Source organism: Neocloeon triangulifer, unplaced genomic scaffold, assembly GCF_031216515.1.
Source record: "Neocloeon triangulifer isolate White Clay Creek 2 clone unplaced genomic scaffold, ASM3121651v1 ptg000003l, whole genome shotgun sequence".
NCBI lineage: Eukaryota > Metazoa > Arthropoda > Insecta > Ephemeroptera > Baetidae > Neocloeon > Neocloeon triangulifer.
This window is the reverse complement of record NW_026775546.1, coordinates 240,097-257,121: the sequence shown is the minus strand read 5'-3', so window position 1 is coordinate 257,121 and position 17,025 is coordinate 240,097. Positions and strand designations below refer to the sequence as shown.

Genomic DNA, 17,025 nt, shown 5'->3' with positions numbered 1-17,025 from the left:
ATTAATTGTTGCAGAATCCTAATTGGCACCTCCAGACAGTCACGTTGTTACTCGTCAGTAATCCCCAAAAATGATGCCAACGTGTTGGTGTGCGCTGTCCGCCCTTAATTTGTTTCACACATGTAAATCGCGCCCCTCCCCCATTATCTGCCAAAACGTAACTAGATAACGAAAAAAGTCCCCTTTAACCGATAAGCGATAAATTAATTAGGACCACTTGGTGATAACTAAACTGGCGGCGACCTTGTGCAAGGTCAACCAGATGCTGGCGGCCTTGCTGAGAGAATTAAATTGGCCATTGGATGATCTGCTGCTCGGTGACCAAAAGTCAGTCGAGTGCGACACTGTGAAGCCTTTGCAGTGCAGGAGCATACACAAAATCCACCTGCTTCCAGGTGCAGTACAATGCGATTACATATATTTCTATTACTTTTTTCGCTGTTCATATTTTCACCGTCGAGTGAGCTTTGAGAGCAGCAAAAGCAGTCATTCGGTCTAATTCAATTTAGAATTTACTTAGTTGACACATAGCTAGCCTTCAATGTAATTTTAATTTATGCTATTATTTTACAAAATTTGTAAAGGAGGTTTTTGAAAAATAATCGAAAGTAAAATAGGCAATGCTAAGCTCATTAAATAACATATGAGAAAATAACTATTGCTTTTCAATAAAATAAATGATTTTGCGATTTTCAAATAACGCCAGCTAATATTTTTGCTTACCATTTTAACAATCAAAATTTAAGTTTTAAGACAAATATAAGTACATTGCTCAATTTAATGTTTTTTTTTTTAATGAATATCAAAAACAGTTAGATTTCCGGTAGTCGTCTTGACAAATAATGTCCTCTCAAATGACTCATATTAAACTCGAGTTTATTGTGCTCGAGTAGATTTATTACATAAAAATATTCCGGTCTATTGGAATGGCAGACAAGGCGCAAAATCGCACGGCGGGCGCACTTGTAGACAGACACCTGCTCGCCACGCTTTTGTGCACATCCGAACGGTTTCACATGCACACGAGTCGTATATTTAATACAATAAAAAAGCACGAGATGTGCGAGTGCGTAGCTGGCTGAGTCTTTCTGCGGCACCCGTACAAGTGCTGCAGGAGTGAAAGAAAAAGAAAGACGAGATCCGCTTTGGGCAGGATTCGCGGCCAGTGGGCACCGCGGTGCGCTTCGGTCCGCACACAGCCTAGACACTGTAGTGGAAAAAACTGCGACACTATGAGTTCCAAGGAGGAGGACGACGAGCAGGAGGACTCCTTCGACTATTGTCCGGGCGGTTACCACCCTCTCGCTCTGGGCGAGTGGCTCAACCAGGGGCGGTACTTTTGTACGAGGAAACTCGGCTGGGGGCAATTTTCCACGGTGTGGTTGGCGTGGGACACTTTGGAGAAAAGATTTGTTGCCATCAAGGTAATTCTCTGAAAGAATTAAAAACTTTAGAAAAACTTCTACCTGAGAGCTTTATAATTTTAATTAAAAATCATTTTATATAATAACACTTTTCATCATTTTTAAAACTTTAATTTACTGCATTTTTTTTTACCAGGTTGTAAAAAGTTCTCAGCAATACACAGATGTGGCCAAAGATGAAATAAGACTTCTTTTAGACGTCCGAAGGCGTTACACTCAAGAAGGAATACTCGGAGCTGAAAGGGTGGTTCAACTGCTCGACAACTTTCAAGTTTCGGGGCCAAATGGAATCCACCAGTGCATGGTTTTTGACGTGCTGGGGGTCAATCTCCTGAAACTGGTCGCCGAGTCAGACTACAAAGGCATTCCTCTAATTCAAGTAAAAATTTACAACATATTTTGGTAATTATTTTCAAAAACATCAATTTTATTCTATAGGTAAAACAAATTACCAGACAAGTGCTGGAGGGTTTGCATTACCTCCACAATGCATGCGGCGTCATCCACTGTGATATCAAGCCAGAGAATATTTTGCTGGCCACCACTCAGGACCAAGTGCGACGACTGGCGGCCGAGGCCTTTGACCTGGTTGAGGCAGGGCAGCCCTTGCCGCCTTCATTTGTGTGCTCTAGTACCCTGACGACGCAGAGGCAACGTCGACGCTCTCTCTGTTTTTGGGACAAAATTAGGCACAACATTATTGGACCAGAGGTTAAAATAAAATTAATCAAAGTAAATTAAAAATTGGTTAATGATGATACTAAATAGTTGTTTAATATTGCATTCTGAGAGTTGCGAATAAGTTAAAATTATTATTTAAGATTGAATTGAAAAAATATTAATATTTCATCTCGTCCCTCAAAATATTGATAGTTAGAATCAAATAAAAAGATTCAATTATACTAGTTTTTAATCAACAATATCCTTGTTATAACATTAACTTCAAGAAATGTAATTATTAAAAATTATTTAAATTAGGACGTCGGTCTTCCTGCCAACTTGAAAGATGACGCCGACATGAGAAGGCAGCTTTTGATGGCCGCCGACCCTTTGGGCCCTTCAAGTGTTGTACTTGCAGATTTGGGCAACGCCTGCTACATCGACAATCATTTTTCTGACGAAATCCAAACGCGGCAATACCGTTGTTTTGAGGTGAAGACCGGAAACAATTATTACGATTACGAACCACACACGTAATTAATATTTATAATTAAACTTGCACAGGTTTTAATTGGCGCCGAGTACGGCCCGGCTGCTGACATCTGGAGCGTGGCCTGTGTGGCCTACGAGTTGGCCACCGGCCGTTTCCTCTTCTCAGGGAAAGCTGACGAGAATGGCTCGGCCACTGACAATCACATTGCTTCGATCGAAGCCCTTTTGGGTCCGGCGCCAAAGCACATTGCCCTAGCAGGGCATCTCTCGAAAAGGACGTACATGTCGAACGGACTACTACGACCTGATTTGAAACAAACTAGTGCTAAAATCGAGGATTTGTTGATGAAAGAGGCAGGGATGGATGCCACAGAAGCGGGCAAATTTTCCGACTTTTTAAAATATTTACTTCATCTGGACTGGACAAAGAGGCCAACAGCTTACGAAGCTCTCCAGCACCCTTGGCTGAAAAACTGAAAATAGTTTTTTAATTATCAAATAATTATCATAAAATATATCAGTTTGTAATCATAAAAATTGATAAATTTTAGTTCTAATGGATAAAATTTGTAAAAATTAATTCATCATGGATTTAAATTACCCATATAATATGACAATTTTTTATTGTTATACTTGTTGAAAATAAATAATATTGATAAAATTGAAAAATTTATTTATTTATTTATTTAACAACAATTCACAATAGATATTTTTCTATTTCAACGATATTTTAATTTTCAATATTTTTTTAAATATTTCAGTCTAAATTGCAATGGGAGTCAAGAGAGTGGGCATTCTCGGTGCTGGGGTCGTCGGCCTCAACACTGCCCTTCAGCTGCAGTCTGAATTTCCAACATTGGATGTAACAATTATTGCTGAAAAATTCAACCAAGAGACCACTAGTGATGGAGCAGCGGGACTTTTCCGTCCTTCGTCTTCCTTCAGTGGACCCAACATCGAAATCACCAAGTAAATTTTTAATATATTAAAATTATTTCAAAAAATTTTTAAAAACTATTTTTAGGAAATGGATTTTGGATTCTTATCGATTCTACGATGCTCTGCGCATTACTGGCCAAGGAGAGGACAGTGGGATTTTCCAAATTCCCGCATACAATTTTTCTAATTACAATGAGGGAATGGTCAAGGTAACATTATTAATATTATAATTTAGCGCATTAATTCTGATCGAAAATATGAAATTATTGCAGAATCATCTACTCGAGACCGTGGTTCCTGTGTACAGGGCAATGAGCGAAGATGAGCTCGAAGAATATCCAGGGTGGAAGTGGGGCTCGTTTTACAAAACGCTGATAATTGAATGCAGAGAGTATCAACCATGGGCAATTGAAAAGTAAGTTTTGCTAATTACAATTAACAAATTATTTAACAATTGTCTTGTTTTTTCCAATTTTTAAATTCTGTTTAGAGACCAATTAAGAAGAAAAAAATAATATAAGAGAATTAGATATTGCAGATTTTTTTTTTTAATTTAAAAATTTCTTAGATGAAAAAAGAAAAACTTAATAAATTTTTTTAATTATAATAGAGTTAAAATTTTTAAATAAATTTAACACAGGATAACCCAGTCAGGAGGAAAATTCAGGCAGCGTAAAGTGAACACTTTCTCGGACGTTGAAGATTTTGACGCAGTCATCAACTGCACCGGTCTGGGTGCCAAGTACCTTTGCAACGACTCCAAATTGACCCCTATCAGAGGACAGGTTGAAATTTTGAGAAAAAATCTTATTTTAAATTAATATGAAAACCCTCTCAGGTGATTAAGGTGCGGGCGCCGTGGGTAAAGGCGAGCTACATGTCCGACTTTGACACCTACATCATCCCCAACAGGAACACGATAACCCTGGGCGGGTGTCGAAACTACGGCAGCTACGACCTCAACGTCTGCCCCTTCACCAAGGCAGACATCATGCAGAGGTGCTCAGCCGTCCTGCCCAGTCTGGCCAAGGCCGAGTTTGTCCGCGACTGGGTTGGCCTTCGACCCCACAGAGATCCTGTCAGGGTCGAGGCGGAAATGATTGCTCTTCCCTCAGGAAAAAATCTTCCGGTAAAAATAACTATTTATTTGTAAATTTAAAAAAAATTCACCCCTTTATATATTTTTTTTCATTTTTTAAATTTGAAGTTCCAAAATAAAATTATTTTGAATTAATTTTAATTAACTAAACTCTGATAATATATTAATTTAATTATTGACGTATCCATTTTTTAATTTCTTAGGTTGTGCACAATTACGGACACGGAGGTTACGGAGTTACCAGTAGCCCTGGCACGTCAATGCATGCAGTGCAGCTTTTCAAAGAGCAACACGCAGCGAGCATCAGTTCGATCGCCAGCAAACTTTGAAATTAATTAAAGCTAAAGTCGACAAAATATGTGAAGAAAATTGGAAATTTTGTTTCTGAATGAAATTCTGAATTTAAACGTAACAAAATAAACATAAATCCCAATTCATTGGAAGAAATTTTTTACAAGAAGCATTTTAATGATTGCTAAATAATTTTAATTAAAAAAAAATACTTCCATGAAAATAAAATTGGAAAAATTTGCATCAATTATGAAATATTTTGCAAAAATTTTCTATTTCTAAAAAAAAAATTCAGCAATACCATATTTAGTATTTTCCTATGCGAAAAAATTTAAATTTATTAATATTTTGACAATAAAAAAAATGTGAAAATAAATAATTCTATTTTTAATCGCAAACCTTGCATTGCCGAAGACTGCTGGTGTTAAAATAAGGAAATTAAAATTGAATGAAGTAGAAAAAAAGATTTAAAAATAAATGAACCAAATGATAAAAAATAATACACACTACATAATTAAATTAAAATTTAAAAAAAAAAAATATTACTTACAAAAATGCGCAAGAGCAGAACTCAACGTGTGGTGTCCATCAGATAATATGAATCGAATTAATCTGAATACTTTCTTAACTTTGTTTGAACGAAAGTGGAGGCCGCGGCGCCTATAGCGCGCACAACAGATGAACAGAAAACGCAACCCCCGACAAGACGACAAGTTATGACAAGTCTCGACTCGATCAACAAGCAGCACAGAAATTCAACAGTAGAGAATTCATGTGCGGGGTCACGGAGCTGCTCGTCCGCTCTCCTGATTGGTGGAGCGCTTGGAACACAAACAGATTTTTGCATCTTTTCCATCGTTTCCGAATCCGACCGACACTTGAAACGAGTCGAAGGTCGTCGATCTATCGCACGAACACGGCTAGCGAGCTGCAGAAACGCTCAAAAACTGACGGAAAGCATCAGAAGGTGACATTTTGGCTGCTGTGGAAATCGGAAAAGTTCGAATTCGGGCACGTTAACCTGAGCCGAGGTCTAGAATTTTCTTCTGGGTTGAATAGCCGCGAATTTGGAAAGGCAGTCGTTTGTAGAAGAGAGGTGAGTTGCGTGAATTTTCTCTGAAAATTTCAATTCCGAACGTAAACTTAATCTCACTCCATACATAATAACACACACGGCGCATATTCCCAGCTAAGAACGCGAGGAAAAATGGTGCGGAAAAATTGTGAGAATGTATCTTATTTTACGGGTTTTGTTGCCTTTTCTGATGGTTTTCGCCAAATTATAACTTATTAAATTTTTATGTAAACAAATTTTAGAATTCATATATGATTTTTAAATTTTTTTTAAACAATTTAATTTAATTGTTTAGAGTGAATTTCTTGATCACACATACGTAAACCTTCATGCAGTGCCACCAAAAATTGAAATATACATATCGGATCATTATATCCAATTATATCTTACACATAAATAATATAAATGTTTGTATCAAAAGTTCTTTTGAAAATTAATTTCAATGTGCAACATTTAAATAATATTTTTTGAGAATTTAAAACCCAAAGAAACCAATCGGAACGGGAAATAATTTGAATTAGTTCTTATATGACTTATCCAAGTAAAAGGCGTTTAGTCATAAGAACTAATTCAAATTTATAAATAATAATAATTATAATTAATTATTGCCTATTTTTATAGGGCATCATTTCATCTGCTTTGAGAAAATAGCTCTTGCTCACAATGGCTACATCAAGACGTCCCGCTTCTAATAACAGTAATCTACGGTGGACATCTCCGAACTACTCAAGCACACCAAAAATCAAGAGTCCACAAAGCCCGCAAGTGCCTGTGGAAGTTCTTACTGGATTCCCAGCCCGAGATTTGAATGCGTGTCCTTCTTTCCGGAGCTTGAAAGACCTGTGCACTAAAAACAACCTTCCCGAGCCTGTTGCCAAGATCGTCTCCATTGGAAATGAGAAATCGTTTACATGCAAGATGAATGTGCGTTTTTAACTGAATTATTAAATTTCCTGGGTAATCACTAAATTTTTGATTTTGTAGGTTGGAGAAGTCGTTGGTCAGGATCCGTACTTCCGTGCAGACCGTCGAGAACTAGCTTTGGACCACGCCAGCAAATTGTTGCTTGCGAAACTTCAGGACACTTTGAAGCAAAGGAAAGGCGCCATGCAAAAGCATGAATTTAAAAGTGCCACTCAACTTGAGCAAGTTCTGGAGAGAATTGCTAAAGTGAGACTAAAAGAAATTTACCTTTAAATAATTTTATTTTTATACGTCTTTGCTAATTTAGATTCTGACTTTGAGCAAAAATGGATTGTGGGACAAAAAAGTGGAGGAAATCTACTCCACCACATATACAGATAAGCTGCCTGAAAATTGGTTTGAAATAGCCAGAGGTTGTGATCTCTTTGAAGTGCCAAATCCCAACATCCGCATAATTGAGTTGTGCCAGGTTTACCAAAATGAAATTTAGTTTTCAAAGGCTTATTTAAAGACAACTTTATTTTAGGGAAACCATGACAGGCCTATGCCTGAATTTCCTAGCAGCAACATTTGGGAGGTCATTGTGACTGCTGTTGAAGACATTGACAAAATCTGGATCAACATTTTGGGCACTGAATATTCAGTAATATTTATGATTTGATTATATTAAATAAATTTTTACTCATCAAAATTTTTTACAGGATGCCTTGTTTTTAATGAGCTCTGATATCTCGACTGCGGTTGCAGCTGGAAAAGTGAAGTTTGGAATGACCTTTGTTCACAAGGATTCCATTTGCTTGGTCAGAAATGGCATCAATTTTGCCAGATTGAAAATTGTCGAATTTGACGGACGAGACAACGTCCTTGGATTTTTGATTGATTCAGGAGAGACTTTGACCACCAAGTTAGCTGACTTGGCTCATGTTCCTTGCAAATACATGAAAATTCCACCTCAGGTATGTGCAATTCAATCAAATAATTTTCTTCAAAGCAAATAAGCAATGTTTTTTTTTCAGGCTGTTACGATGCGCCTGTATGGACTGCACCAGTTTGCCACCGGAGATCTGCGTTTTAAGAATTTGGCTTTAAACCTCCTGCTGAACAAACCATTTTCCGCCATTCGCATGGGAGTGCAAGAGCTCACCTTACACGAGTATGGCCAAATTGACCAACAGCCCATCAACAACCTGATTGCTGAAGTCATTCTCAGTGATTATCTGGAGCCGCAGCTTCCAAATGTAAACTGCATTCACCAAAGATTTAATTTCAAATTTTTAACAATTTTAATTGGCAGGTTACTGCGGAACTGACTGTAGTCATTTCTCATGTCACTGACAACATGGAGCTGTTTGTGCAAACTCAACCCAATGTGGTTGCGTGGCTGAAAGAGCAACTCCCAATTGAGTGTGCACAAGTCCTTCAAGAGGAGAGCCCGAATCTAGTGGTTGGACAAATGTACCTGGTCACCATGATAGACGATAGCAAGTCTGGAGAGTTTCACAGGGCGTCTGTTTTGAGGACATATCAGGGCAAAATGTGTACAATGGCTGACATACTGTTGATCGACTACGGCAAAACCCTCTTGGCCGTCCCTGAATTTAACATCAAAAAGTTCCCAGCGGCCTCAGCAATGGACTTCAAAAATATTCCGCCACAGGTAGAATTTTTAATCAAACTTTTTCCAATTTGAGATTAAATAAAATAAACATTCTAGGCTACAATTTGCCTTCTTTACAATGGAGGTGGTTGTTCGTCTGCTGACGAGCTGAGGAGCAAACTTCCTGCCAATGGAGTTGTGAACCTGCGCATCATCACACCAGGTAACCAACGCAAGCCGCCACTAGTGGAGATCTATGATATGCCTTACTGAGCTGACCTCAAGGCAATCTTATTGTCGTTACTAAAATGTTGAAACTCTAAAAGCTTTGGAAAAGTGAAATTTAAATTCAATTAGATGACTGAAAAACTAAATTAATTTGAAAACTTCAATAAGATCAATAATAAAAAGCAAGCTATTCAAATGCGCTATAATCTAAATTACGAATTTAATACAAATGAGTTGGTCTTGAAGAAGTTTCGAGAGGAAAGAATCAAATTGTTTATCGCTCTCATTCACCTGTAGCCAACAGTACCTGTTGCAAAGTTCAAAGATCTACTTAAATAATACTATTATGAAGTATTCTTTAAAGCTTTGCATAATTATATTGTGCAAACAGTTGGCAGTAAATTAAATATATTTAGTATAATACATTTGGAAGTGAATAGTATTTAGGCTTAAGAGTGAGAAATTTCAAATTTGTCCAAGTATTAGAAAATATAATTTTGTATTTTCCCAGGAATATAGATTATCATCTAAAAATTAAATACTACTAAACCAAATTTTGTGTATTGATTCAATTTGAAAGTGGTGATTAAAAAAACATAAGAACTTCTTCGTTGCCAAGAAAGTGTGCTCCTAACCCCACAGGGCCCTTCTTCTATGGGTGGGCTCCAATTTGAAATATACCTCAAAGCAATGATATTAAACAAATCAAAAAAGGGAACCCACTGAAATTTTTTATGTTCCTATAACAGAGCACATCGCACTTCCAGCGAAACTAGTTGGGGCCGTGATGGTATTTGCCAATTGCAGCAGGTGCCCTTTTTGCTTTTTACGATTTCGGCAAGAGTTTTTTTAATTTTTTGTCAAATTAAAGCCCACCCTTAAGACGATGCACCCTGTGGGGTTCGGCGCACAGTTTATTGTTGCCTAAGAAAAACCAGCCGTCCCGTTTATGTTTATTCCCTTATATAGCAGAACAACCCTACCGACTTAGAATTGTAAGAAAATTTGTAAATAAATGAACTTTGTATATTGAGACGAATAAAAATTTGTCAACTGCAATGATAGAGAGGGTTCAATTTAACATATCTCTGTTTAAAAAAGAATCACATCATCTGTGGTTTCGTCACTTTTTATATATTTCATTCAATTTCTTGAACACGTTTCTTGCTGATGGCATTGCGGAGCACCATTAAGTGTACTTACAAGAATTTTAATCGCTTTCTTGGTACCCAGTAGTTGTAGCCTTCACATGTATCCTCTTCAGATGATGATGTGGTCGACTCTTGGTCATCACTGCTTTCTTCGTCCTCGTCAGTTTCCAAAATATAGCGCCGCCCCTCTTGAGATATTGTGTGCATCACATCCCAATGATTTGATTCCCACTCAGTAGTAGCGTGGTTGGAATGATCCCAGGAGATGTCAATCTTGAAGAGTTCTCTCAAATTTTCGAGCCTTTTCCGGGTTTCTCGAATTATTTCTGAATTGGTATAAAAAATTGTGGAATAGATGGAAGACCATAGCTCAATTTTTTGCAGTTGAAGAGAGTGAAAGATCAATCCTTTTGCAACCTTAAAATTGAGAAAAGTTCTTATTTAAATAAAGCGCTGGCTAATACTCTAATACTATTAGCTGCTTGGTTAAATTCTACAATTAATTTTTATGCTACACTATTATTTAAAGCATTTAATTTAGGTTATATAATATTATGTTCATACTTCCAGTGCAGGCTCAATGGTAAGCTCGTCTTCCACATTAATTTTGACTTTCTTCAAAGTTTGAAAGTGGCTTTTGGGGTATTCTTTTAAAAAATCTGCCAGGATCTTGATTTGGCCATAAGTGCGAAGGTGGAGGTATTGTTTGTCAATATTTTCAGATCCCAACAGAAACATTTTGAAAATTGTGTCAGCCTCCGAGAGTACACCGTCGGCGCGTCCGTTGATTTGACGAATGGCAAATCTGCGCAGAGAAATCAATTAATCGCTTTTATTTATTAAGTTTTTGTTAAAAAATTGCTCACCTTTTCCACTTCTTAAAATTTTCAAGAGGCAGCTCAATCCTCTCGAACATATTATTTTTCGTACAGTAGCAGGAGAGCACTTCTAAGTTAGGGCAACATTGTATGACAGTGAACAAGTTGATTGGCTCTATACAATCTTGAAATTTCAATTCTGAAATTTGCGGACCAAACTTTTTCAAGAGGGGGTAAACCAAGGTTGTGATCTCTTCCGTGATCGTGAGCTTTGCAGGTGGACAAGGCATTGCAGACAAATTTTTGACACTCAGTTCATTAGTATGATGTGCCTTACTAATGGTCAGTTCACGGACAGTTACATTTGATGGCCAGTCTTCTTCAAATGGCATCCAAATCCTAATGTAGAAAATTAATCATTTCACGCATAAACATATTTGAGATGATCTAATACTTAAGATTTTTGAGGGTGAGGCTCTTGTTAGGGTAAAACTTTTTGTACAATCGAAGGAAATTATAGCCCATTTTCCCTTCACCATTGGATTCATCGAGAAGTAGAAATGTCTGGAGATTGGGTGTCTGTCCTACACAGTTTGCCATGACCTCCATTGCAATATATTGTCCTCTTCGTCTGGCAGGACAAATAGATAGGTGTTTGAGGTTCTGCATATTGGAAAAATGCTCAGCTGCTTTCTCTGAGAATGACCGATTGGAAACAGCTATTTCCAAACCCCTGAAAAATTTGCAGGAAATATAAGTTTTCAAACAAATTTATTTCTAAATAAAAATTCCATAAATTCGTTTATGATTGTTTTAGTTATTTACTCTAGCTGGGGAATTTTTTCCTGGATTGTTTTTAGTTGCCATTCGTTACAGATGAAGTTCAGGAAGCCGCAGTATTTCAAATTTCTCCACTTAAGCAGTTCTTCTGTACAGATCTTCATTTTGCTCATAGCGTACACTGTGTTGCTTAAAACAATTTTAGTGATGTTCGGACAGTTTTTCACAATGTGATAGTAAATCATTCTCTCTTCCCTGTAGGAATGAATCTCCATATTCTTGTAGAAGTCAAATTCAGTTGTGTTTTTGTTTAGCAGAAGGAGCACAAATTCAAAGCAAATTTGTGGGTTTGGATAAGAATTGTTTTCACCAACAGGATAGAGCTCCAAACGGTTTCCTTTATCGAAGAAGTCTTGTACAATGGAATTAGCTGCAAAAATATTTAATTTTTAGTATAAAACGCCCCAATGTTAGAAAGCTTTTTGAGTTATAATTCATACGCATGTATAAATCCAGAAGATTTACAGATTTCTCTGATGATAGATTGTGGTAAAACTCCCAATTGGATACAATCGACTTCATCGTCAAAATCTTCAGAGATTTTGGCTTTGCAGCTGCATACCTCATCTTTTGAACTTTTTCAGCCAATCTGAGCAATTCCTCCTGGCTATATAATTAACAATCAAAATGCATTAAAGTTCAATTTGTATTTAAAAAAAAAAAATACTACATTACCTCAAAGTTTCCAAGTCAACGTCCATCTTTCGCACAAAACACAGAGCCCACAGTGTGCGCGTCTAAAACTCTATTATTCTATAAGAGAAAAAAGCTTGGTGTGAGTTTGAATTTTTTGTCGTGTCATACAAAGTTTGATTTTTTTCTATCTCTCGCTAATCTTTTGCTCTTTTTTCTTTTAATTAGTTTGCACCGCACATTTATACACGTACCTTTTAATTGATTGTTTATGTTCATTATTACTAGAAGCTCTTTTAGCAAAAAGAGCGCAGCAGAACCAGAGCACATGTGCTTTTTGCTGTTTTGTTTTTACATACCTCTTTGTTTCTCGTTTCGTTTCTTCACTTCCGTTCCGTCTAAGAAGACGTAGTTCCGTCCGCGGGCCGTCAGCCCAAACGTTGGTTCCGTTGTGTGGGCTGTGGGCGCGCACGCAGGTGAACGGGCACAAAAAAGGAGCGGGCGCGAACCACTTGCTATATTGTGGTGTACACAGACTGTTAAAAAGTCTGTGGTGGTGAACAGAGATGAAGGAATAAACAAAGGTGGTGAATGCTCTACTAGTGCTGCTCCAGGCCCAGGCGCGCGCCACTTTAAATTAGGGACTTGGGATCTTGCATTTTTTCGAGTTCCATATTCCATATAAATAAAAGCCATTCGTGGATGCAAAATTTTGTATTTTTTTTATCCACTCTCCGATTTTACTCTCCATCAATTAAAATAAATAAAAAAAATATTAAAATAAACAAGAATTTGAAAATAAATTATTTTTTAATTTCTGTCTTTGAGGTCTCCGTTGATGTCCGTATGTACATTGATGAATAATACTAATAATAATAACTAGAAAACACTGCTTGAACTTGAGATATAGTAGTCGAGAAAAATTCCTATTGCGTTGCTGCTAAAAAATGAATAATGCTGCTTGAATGATAATTTTTATATCTGTTGAAATATTAGAAATGTATTATAGATTTTATGGAGAAAATAAATTTTTTTTCTCCCTAAAATAATTATAATATTAGCTCTAAATTTCAATTTTACACCAAACATGACTATATGTGTATTGTGTTCATTTAAGATTATTTGCGTTTGCCGTTTTTACCAAAAAGAGAGATATAAAAATATCCACTGTAACAGTATGGTTGATGTTGACCTCCTTCCACTGCATCCAGCGCCACCCACCATTAGTTGAGAGCCCCTCTATAACTGCATAAGTCACTCACAGGGTCACCCTTTTTTAAATTTCCCTGCCCTGAATATGTTATCTTTTATGCAAAACACAAATTTCCTTTTTTCATATAATTATTTCTTATAAAGTAGATAATTACAACTAAACTTTTTTTTTATTTATTTTTTAATCACCATAAAAAACAAAATATTCAAAGTAAAAGATACCCAAGTTATTGATTTAAAGAAGAATTCCTAATTTATTTAGTCCGATATATTTCTGCATAACATTTCTGCGAATTGGTAATTTTATTAATACGTCAAACACTTGTTCGTTTCAATCAATAACTGCTACAAAAGTGTGCATGAGCATTTATTTTGTGTAAGAAAAACTTTTGGCATAAGAAAATGGAATGTCATGCCAAAAAATTTAACTATAGTTATTAAATTATAATTCTCTTCGTCTCTAAAGTTAATTTTTTGCCTCAAAAAAATAGCAACCAAATTAAACAGATACAACCTCGTTTTCCTCGTCTGGCAATTCTTTGGCTGGTAAATAATCTAGATAGATGTCAGATTCTGGTAAGACTGAACCAGTGTAAACAACTTTGACATGCAATCCAACCTCCCCCGTCAACTGGGTGAACCATTTGTGGTCTTTTGTGAGGACTCGGTGAGTAGCTACACGATCCAAGCTGGAAATGCAAGCCACAATTTTCTTGAGATAAGGTGAGCGGAAGATCAGACTTTGAAGCATCTAAATATTACAGAAATAATAAGTACATTGACCAACAATAAAAAAAAAAATTATTTACTTGGAGTGCAGGCTCCACAATGCTGGTCCTGTACATGTTGACGCAAACTTCTTCCAAGTTGTTGAGGCACAACGGGCTTTCCACCAAAGCTTCGTTCAGCATTTTGATTTGGGCAAGGGTCAGGACCTCCAGCTTACGATTGTAATTTTCCGTCCCGAGCAAAAACATCTTGAATATACGGTCAAAATTGGTGATCGTGTTATCCTCAAAATCAGGTTTGCTGATGTCCTGTAAAAGTCCGATGTCACACATAGAAAATCTGGAAATCATTATAATAATTGTTGATTATATAATATAATATGCAAGCATAATGCAATCTGTACTTTTTCCAATTTTTGAAGTAGCTCAGTGGCAAAGGTCTGTAAACATCTTCAAACTGGGCTTGGACTAATTTGTTATAATTTAGAACTTCCAAATTTGGACACTTTTCAATAATGTTGTATAAACTTGCAGGTGTGCCAAAAGAGGGACCACTCAGGGTCAATACTCGGATTTTCTTTCCTATCTTATTGATGATCGGGTAGACAACACTTCTGTCGATATTAACTCGAACCTCTCTCGGGAGGAGTGGCATGGATACCAAGTTCTCGAGAGCGTCTTGGTGGTCTTGGTTTTCGACTTCCTCGATAGCCAAGACATTGGTGTGCAAGCACGCTGGCCACAAAACTAGAGGAGTTCTCACCCTATAATAAACAAAATTAATTATTAAAATTTGCCCTCTTGAAATATCTCTTTTTATACCTTATGAAGTCAATGGTGATTTTCTTTTTCGGGAATAATTCTCCATACAGAGTTATGAATCGATCTCCCTCATTTTCATCATAACCAAAATTATGGAGCTTGAAAGTCTTCAATTTTGGAACGCTGCCAACGCACATCACCAAAAGTTTAGTATCAACCGACTTTTCTCTCGTCCCTGGTTGTATGGCAAGATGTTGAAGGTGCTGCATTTTAGAAAAATGCTCCACCGATTTTTCAGTCAGGGTTTCCATAGACACTTCCAATCCACTGAAATTTGAAAATCCAAATTAAGAAAAAATCTAAATTATGAAAAAGTGAGAAAATTTACACAAGCAGAGGAATTTCTTCCTGTATTTGTTGCAGGTTCAGGTTGGTGCACATACAGTTCAACAGGCCAATGTATTTCAGATTTTTCCACTGACGCAGGTCTTCCATGGGGAACACAGGTTCCAAGTCAATTAATTTATGCGTCCTGATAATCTTAGCTATTTTGGGACAGTTTTCCACCAGGTGCCTGTAAATTTCGTACTCCGACTGGATATTCTGTCTAAATTTGCCAAGGTCGAGTTGGGTAACATTGGGGTTCAGGAGCTTCAGAACAAATTGTGTCTCGAGAGCGTATGGAATAAGTCCTCCTCTGGGGTGTCTCTCTTTTGCAATCAAGGCGAGGAACTCTTGGATTACAGAGCAAGCTAAAATGCAGAGCATCTTTAAATTGTGCTCAAATCCCATAAAATTTGTAAATACTTACGCAAATATCTGAATGGATTTTGCTCTTGGTCGAAGAAAAGGTCACGATTGGCAAAGACTGCTTTGATTGACAATTTGAATAAACTCTCAGGTAAAGCCACTAAATTTCGTCTTAATCGAATTTTGTTTGCAAGCTCGGACCTCTGAGTTGAGCTGGTAAATAATTTATTTTAAATCAGATTAATTTTTTTAATTGAAATTATGTTAAAAATTTATACTATGCAAATATATAATTATTAAGAATTTTGATTAAAAATAAATGGATAATTGAGGAGATCCAAAAATCGGACCAGGCCCAAGTAAGGCCCAGAATAATTTACCCACCATCGAGACTGTGTATTCTATTAATTTTAGCTTTAATTAAGGGCAGATATTGTTAAGAATTTGAAACTCCACACCATAATTTTTTATTCTATATATTATTAATAAGATTATTTTTTATATACCTCATGTTTTGATAGTCGCAGTAATTATTGACGTCCATTTCTCCGGGCAGCAACTTTTACACAGCGTGGTGATTTTTTTATTTTTGTTTTAATCCACAATTTTATTTCCCTCTTTACACGATGGACAAGGGAGAAATTAAACTTTGGAATTGCCAGATACCAAAATTCGTGTCATCGAGCTGCAAATAAAAATCAAAATAATGAATTTTCCAAAAGCGCGCCATTTTATGCATAAAGCCTCCAACACAAATTATTTTCTTACTTCGTACGCCTTAATTTAGGTCTTCAACTGAAAAATTTTCTGATCATACCTGAAAATTAATTGCTGGCTATGAAGAGCAGTCTCAACGGGAATCAAAACTGGATAATTTAGGATTGAATTAAGAAAATTGACGAAAATTAGGAGGCAGTTGTTCGTTTTTCAAGACGCCTGACTGTCTGACAAACATCTGCTGTTGGCGGCGTCCGCAGTTCCGCACATCCGCACCTGGCTTTTTACAAGAAAACCAAGAAAATAACAAATAAGGGAGAAGGGAGAATTCACCCTCTGTTGTCTCGTTTTGCAGGTGTCTTGTAAGTTGTAGAGGAGATTTGGTAGATGGCGCACCATGTTATTCAGAGCGGGAAAATAATTTGAGTTGATTGACCAGCCCGGAGATTGTAGGCTCGATTCCCAGTACAGGCAGATTTTCTCGGTCTGAATGATTTCTCATCTCATACTGGGACTGCGAGAGTGAAGAGTTATAAAAAGTTTAAATAAATTCAAAACTGGATTTCATTGATTTCAAAAAATAAACTTATCCTAATAAATATATTGATAACTAAAAAATAAAATGCAATATAATTGGTAAGGTTTTTTTTTTTGCATAATTTTATTTCATAAAAATCTAAAAGTT

At 36.6% G+C, this 17,025-nt stretch overlaps 5 protein-coding genes across 6 annotated transcripts; 3 read left to right on the top strand and 2 right to left on the bottom strand.

The window, feature by feature from the left end:
- Positions 1–185: 185 nt before the first annotated feature.
- Positions 186–5,047, top strand: LOC132192867 (D-aspartate oxidase). The gene is made up of 7 exons (XM_059613050.1): positions 186–395; positions 3,338–3,545; positions 3,601–3,724; positions 3,788–3,930; positions 4,156–4,300; positions 4,354–4,644; positions 4,818–5,047. The coding sequence occupies exons 2-7, from the start codon at positions 3,349–3,351 to the stop codon at positions 4,941–4,943; spliced, it is 1,026 nt and encodes a 341-aa protein (XP_059469033.1). The 5' UTR covers positions 186–395; positions 3,338–3,348; the 3' UTR covers positions 4,944–5,047.
- On the top strand, positions 443–3,257 carry LOC132192866 (SRSF protein kinase 3-like). The gene is made up of 5 exons (XM_059613049.1): positions 443–1,424; positions 1,561–1,803; positions 1,863–2,135; positions 2,403–2,576; positions 2,649–3,257. The coding sequence occupies exons 1-5, from the start codon at positions 1,233–1,235 to the stop codon at positions 3,051–3,053; spliced, it is 1,287 nt and encodes a 428-aa protein (XP_059469032.1). The 5' UTR covers positions 443–1,232; the 3' UTR covers positions 3,054–3,257.
- Positions 5,048–5,747: 700 nt separating the features above from the next.
- LOC132192864 (uncharacterized) lies at positions 5,748–8,862 on the top strand. Its single transcript, XM_059613048.1, has 9 exons — positions 5,748–6,001; positions 6,602–6,904; positions 6,965–7,150; positions 7,212–7,373; positions 7,431–7,547; positions 7,606–7,860; positions 7,921–8,142; positions 8,199–8,561; positions 8,619–8,862. Exons 2-9 carry the CDS (start codon positions 6,644–6,646, stop codon positions 8,772–8,774), a joined length of 1,722 nt encoding a protein of 573 aa, XP_059469031.1. The 5' UTR covers positions 5,748–6,001; positions 6,602–6,643; the 3' UTR covers positions 8,775–8,862.
- Positions 8,863–9,349: 487 nt separating this feature from the next.
- On the bottom strand, positions 9,350–12,717 carry LOC132192863 (uncharacterized). Of its 2 annotated transcripts, none has more exons than XM_059613047.1 (8): positions 12,531–12,717; positions 12,214–12,291; positions 11,979–12,145; positions 11,524–11,908; positions 11,153–11,431; positions 10,747–11,097; positions 10,445–10,685; positions 9,350–10,297 (listed from the first exon to the last, which is right to left on the bottom strand). In XM_059613047.1, exons 2-8 carry the CDS (start codon positions 12,237–12,239, stop codon positions 9,929–9,931), a joined length of 1,818 nt encoding a protein of 605 aa, XP_059469030.1. In that variant the 5' UTR covers positions 12,240–12,291; positions 12,531–12,717; the 3' UTR covers positions 9,350–9,928. The 2 variants fall into 2 exon arrangements, with proteins under 2 accessions (XP_059469030.1, XP_059469029.1); XM_059613046.1 differs by having other exon boundaries at positions 9,351–10,297; positions 12,426–12,539.
- An 899-nt stretch (positions 12,718–13,616) lies between these two features.
- Positions 13,617–16,687, bottom strand: LOC132193149 (uncharacterized). Its single transcript, XM_059613585.1, has 8 exons — positions 16,441–16,687; positions 16,130–16,308; positions 15,685–15,836; positions 15,262–15,625; positions 14,934–15,200; positions 14,516–14,875; positions 14,193–14,451; positions 13,617–14,134 (listed from the first exon to the last, which is right to left on the bottom strand). Exons 2-8 carry the CDS (start codon positions 16,165–16,167, stop codon positions 13,883–13,885), a joined length of 1,692 nt encoding a protein of 563 aa, XP_059469568.1. The 5' UTR covers positions 16,168–16,308; positions 16,441–16,687; the 3' UTR covers positions 13,617–13,882.
- Between the last annotated feature and the right edge of the window lie 338 nt (positions 16,688–17,025).